At 37.9% G+C, this 5,532-nt stretch overlaps 1 protein-coding gene across 1 annotated transcript; it reads right to left on the reverse strand.

The window, feature by feature from the left end:
• Nucleotides 1-4,279: 4,279 nt before the first annotated feature.
• Nucleotides 4,280-5,218, reverse strand: LOC118829096 (olfactory receptor 4K14-like). Its single transcript, XM_036736039.1, has one exon. It carries the CDS (start codon nt 5,216-5,218, stop codon nt 4,280-4,282), a length of 939 nt encoding a protein of 312 aa, XP_036591934.1.
• Nucleotides 5,219-5,532: the final 314 nt, after the last annotated feature.

Here is a 5,532-nt window from a genome sequence, read left to right on the forward strand (position 1 = left end):
CTGATCTGCCACTTAATTCCTCCCACCAGGTGGGCCTGGAGCCAGAAGCAGCAACAGCTGTAGCTGCCCCACCTCTGCTGCCCCCGGGGCTGGAAGCCGAACCGCGAACTCCTTCCACTCCCGCAGCTTTTCCCACTAACCTTCTCAGCAGTCTTTGGTGTTTGTGGGTTGAGAAGTCTCGTAACTGCCGCAGCTCACTGATTCAGGGCGCTAGGGCATGCTCTGCCCGGTTTCTGGTCTTGTTGGTCCACGCCACTCAGGCTGCGCTCTGCTCCACTCCGTTCCCAGCTCCCAGCTCCCAGGTCTGTGTGGGATAAACCTCACCCAGAGACCATCCAGGCTGTCCTGGGCTGGAGGCCTGCTTCCCTCTGCTGTTTTGTGGATTCTGCCATTCTAGAATTGGTTCCGAGCCATTTTTTTTAGGTTTTTGGAGGGACTCGGTAGGGAGCTCATGCTATTCCTGGCTTACCAGCCGCCATCTTGGCTCTGCCCTCGGGCCAGATGGTTTTACTTGTGAATTCTATCAAACATTTAAAGAACAATTAATTCCCATACTTTGTAGACTATTTGAGAAAATAGGTGAAGAAGGAGTCCTTCCAAATTCTTTTTCTGACACAATTATGGTACGAATACCTAAACCAGGAAGAGTCAAAACAGAGAAAGAAAATTATAGACCAATTTCCCTAATGAATATTGTGGAAAAATTTTAAATAATATATTATCAAAAAGATTGCAGCAACTTATTAGGAGAATAATACATTATGACCAGGTAGGATTTATTTCAGGAATGCAAGTCTGGTTCAATACTAGGAAAAATATCTGCATAATTGATCATGTCAATAACAAAACTACCAGACACCATATGATTATCTCAATAGATACAGAAAAAGCTGTTGACAAAATATGACACCCATTCTTATTAAAAACACTAGAAAACACAGGAATAAATGGAGCCTTCCTTACAATTATAAATAGTATCTACCTAAAACCAGCAGTAAGCATTATATGTAAAGGGGATAAGTTAGATGCATTTCCCAATAAAATCAGGGGTGAAACAAGGATGTCTATTATCACCCCTATTATTCAATTTGGAACTAGAAATGTTAGCTTTAGCATTAAGTGAAGAGAAAGAAATTAAAGGAATTAGAACAGGCAAAGAAGAAACTAAATTATCACTTTTTGCAGGTGATATGATGATTTACTTAGAGAATCCTAGAGAATCAAGTAAAAAAACTACTTGAAATAATAACAACTTATCAAAGTTGCAGGATATAAAATAAACCCACAGAAATACTCGACATTCCTATATATTACCAACAAGGCCCAACAGCAAGATATAGAAAGAGAAATTCCATTCAAAGTTACTGTAGACACTATAAAGTATTTCAGTGTCTACCTACAAAGAGAAACCCAGGGTATTTATGAACACAATTATGAAATATTTCTCACACAAATAAAGTCAGACCTAATTAAATGGAATAACATCAATTAGTCATGGTTAGGCCAAGATAATGTAATAAAAAATGACAATTTCACCTAAATTAATTTACTTAATCAGCACCATACCAATCAAACTACCAGAAAATATTTTACAGAACTGGATAAAATAATAATAAAATTCATCTGGAAGAGCAAAAAGTCCAGAGTATCAAGGGAATTAATGAAAAGAAATATTAGGGAAGGTGGCCTAGCCATACCAGATATCAAACTGTACTACAAAAGCAGCAGTTCTCAAAACTACCTGGTACTGGCTAAGAAACCGAGTGGTAGATCAGTGGAATAGGTTAGTGTAAAGGCAATCAGTAAATGGGAAGATCTTTCCCACCCATTTGAATAGGCTTCGGTGGGGAGGGGGGCAGCTCTCAGGGTCCTAGGGGCAGTGGGTAAGCCAGTGGTAGGCACCTGAGTTCTGGTCACTCAAATGATATCCTAGTTGAGGGGATGGTGTCTGGTGACTATATATAAAGGAGAGAACACAGCTTGGAGATTGAGACCTAGTGGAAGGAGGAGAAGGGGAAGCAGTGGCGGCAGCAGGAACAGCAGTAGAAGGGGTGGTGGCAGCAGCAGAAGCAGTGGCAGTGGAAGCAGGTGCTACTAAAATCAGGGCTGACCCTGATGCAGACCGGAGAGTACTGAGCAAGGGCTTGAGGCCAATGGGTAATCTTCTTACTGGAGGGCCCTTGCATTGTGGGGAAGCATACTGCCATAATATTTTTTCTGTAACCTCCTGGTCACTATTTTGAGATGGGCATACTGGTTTTGGTAGGTTCCTGCCAGTATGTCAAATTGGGGACACTGGTCTGTTGGTCTGCTATTTTGGAGCTTGAATAAATACTTTAACTCCTCTGCCTTCTACTTAAGAGAATTCCTTATATTCTGCGATTCTGGAGAATTCAGGCATATTCATGATTTTCTTTGAAATCATGAATTCTGCCTTAATGATATAGTTAGGTGCACAAGATGCAGAAGTCACTTACTATAGCAATCTACTCTTTGCAAACCCAAAGAATCCAGCTTCTGGGTTAAGAATTCACTATTTCATAAAAGCTTTTGGGAAAATTGGAAAATAGTATAGCAGAAAGTGTGCATATTCCCATATCTTACAACATATACCAAAACAAAGTCAAAATGGGCACATGATTTAGGAATAAAGGCTGATACTATAAAGCAATTTGGGAGATCAAAGAATACTATACCTGTCAGATTTATGGGAAAGGGAAGAATTCATGACCCAACAAGAGATATAGAGCATTATAAAAGGCAAAATGGATAATTTTGATTATGTTAAACTAAAAAACTTTTGTATAAGCAAAGCCAATGCAACAAAGATTAGGAGGGAAGGAGAAAATTGGGAAAAATATTTACAACCAATATCTCTGATGAAGGCCTCATATCTAAAATATACAGGGAAATGAGCCAAATTTATAGGAATAAAAGTCATTCCTCAATTGAGAAATAGTCAAAGTATATAAACAGGCAGTTTTCAGAGGAAGAAATTAAAGAGATCTATAGGCATATGAAAAATGCTCTAAATCACTATTGATTAGATAAAAGCAAATCAAAACAACTTTTAGGTACCACGTACATCCTGTCAGATTGGCTAACATGACAAAACAGGAAAATTATAAATGCTGGATAGGATGTGGGAAAATTGGAACATTAATATATTGTTGGTGGCATTGTGAACAGATCCAGCCATTTTGGAGAACAATTTGGAATTATGCCCAAAGGGCTATAAAAATGTGCATACCCTTTGACTCAGCAATACCACTCCTAGGGCTATATCCCAAAGAGATCACGCAAGTGGGAAATAGACCTGTATGTACAAAAATATTTATAATTGCTCTTTTTGTGGTGGCAAAGAATTGGAAATCAATGGGATGTCCATCAATTGGGGAATGGATGATCAACTTGAGGTATATGAATGTAATGGAATACTATTGTGCTATAAGAAATGGGGAATACATGGAGTTCATAATAACCTGGAAATACCTACATGATCTGATGCTGAGAGGAGCAGAATCAGGAGAATATTATACACAACCACAAACATATTGATTCTGTGATGACTAACTTTGACAGACTTGGCTCTTCTCAGTAATACAAGGCTGAAAGACAGCTCCAAAGGGCTCATGATGGAAAAATCTAGCTACATCCAGAGAAAGAACTGTAGAATCAGAATGCAGATTGAGGCAAACTATTTGCTCTCTCTCCCTTTTTTTTGTTTTGTTTTTTCTCTCTCATGATTCATTCTATTGTTCTTAATTCTTCTTTGCAACATGACAATTGCTTAAATAAGATTAATGTGAAGGTTTATATGGAACCTATATCAGACTTCATGCCATCTTGGGGGGCAGGAGGTAGGGGAGGGAAGGGAAGAAAATTTGAAACTCAAAAACATGTAAAACTAAGTGTTGTAAAATAAAAATAAAAAAAATCTAATTTAAAAAAGAATATATGGATGGTTTTGGGAGGCATGAAAACAACTCATTATGGAACATTGCTCATGGAGACTTAGGTATTAAATTTCTATAGCAAGACATTTATTTAATATATTCAATTAATATAAATTTTAACATACTGAATAATATAGTAACAAGAATAACATAACAAATTATTCATTAATTTCATTATCAAAACACAAATTTTGTATATTGTCAAATTTTATATAACTTTTATTTGCATATCCTGTACCTGGAATTGAATGTAACATGCTCGCAGCCATTGATCTCAGATTCACTGACATGCATAAAATATGGAACTGCTAAATACAAAGCTCTTAGAAATTCCACCAAGAACTCTCATACTGACTTTTAAATCTTCTGAGGGAAACTTTCATCTCTTTGTTTCTAAATGTATAGATGGCTGGATTCAAGAGAGGTGTAATGACTGAGTAAAACACAGCAAGAAATTTGTCCACTGATGTTATGTTAAGTGGCCATACATAGATGAAGATGCAGGGTCCAAAGAATAAAACTACCACTGTGATATGAGCAGTACAAGTGGAGAGTGCCTTGGTTGCCCCATCTTTAGAGTAATGGCAGACTTTGAGTAGGATGTAAATATAGGAGATCAGTAAAAGAATGAAGCATGACATAGCAAGGATACCACTGTCAGAATTCATCAAGATTCCCAGGGAATAGGAATCAATGCAGGCAAGCTCAATCACCAGTGGGATGTCACAGAAAAAACTGTTCACTACTCTAGGGCCACAGAAAGGCAGCTCAACAACCACAGCTAATTGACTCATAGAGTGTACAAATCCAATAGTCCATGAGATCATTACAAGGCAAATACATCTTCTTTGGCTCATGATGACTGTGTAGTGGAGTGGCTTGCATATGGCTACATAACGGTCGTAGGCCATGGCCACAAGCAGCACCATCTCAATCCCTCCAACAAAATGCCCAAAGAAGATCTGACACATACAGCCCCCAAAAGAGATGGTTTTATTTTCCTTGAGCAAATCTATGATCATCTTTGGAGTAGTGACTGAGGAAAGCCACAAATCAACAAAAGAAAGGTTGGCCAACAGGAAGTACATGGGGGAATGGAGATGGGAGTCAGTTATAACTAAAATCACAATAAAGATATTACCTACAACAATGACCAGGTAGAGTACCAAGATCAAAACAAAAAAGAGAATCTGAAGTTCCCATGAATCACAAAGTCCCAACAGGACAAACTCAGACATTGTAGAATGATTTACTTCAACCATTCATTCGAGTCTTTGCTATACACCTCCAGGAGAAAATGAGAAAAAATAATTATTATTAGAATGCAAAATAGTTTGATTCTATACCTTTGATACACAAATAAACATTCTCCCCTATAAATATGAAACCACATCTTATCTTCATTTACCAGTCTTGCAATAATATACATGGCAATATGATTTGAGAGATGAGGGGTTCCCAGCCTTTGTGAGATGCAAATACCCCCAGGAAAAGGAATCTCTGCTCAAAGGCATATGTGGAACATTCAAAAAAAACAAACATATTATTCTGTTGAAATATTCCATAAGTAATAGTG

The sequence above is a fragment of the Trichosurus vulpecula genome, chromosome 8 (genome assembly GCF_011100635.1).
Source record: "Trichosurus vulpecula isolate mTriVul1 chromosome 8, mTriVul1.pri, whole genome shotgun sequence".
Taxonomy (NCBI): Eukaryota; Metazoa; Chordata; class Mammalia; order Diprotodontia; family Phalangeridae; genus Trichosurus; species Trichosurus vulpecula.

Coding starts and splice junctions, on each gene's coding strand:
- LOC118829096 (XM_036736039.1), bottom strand. CDS start 5,218: ATGGTTGAAGTAAATCATTCTACAATGTCTGAGTTTGTCCTGTTGGGA.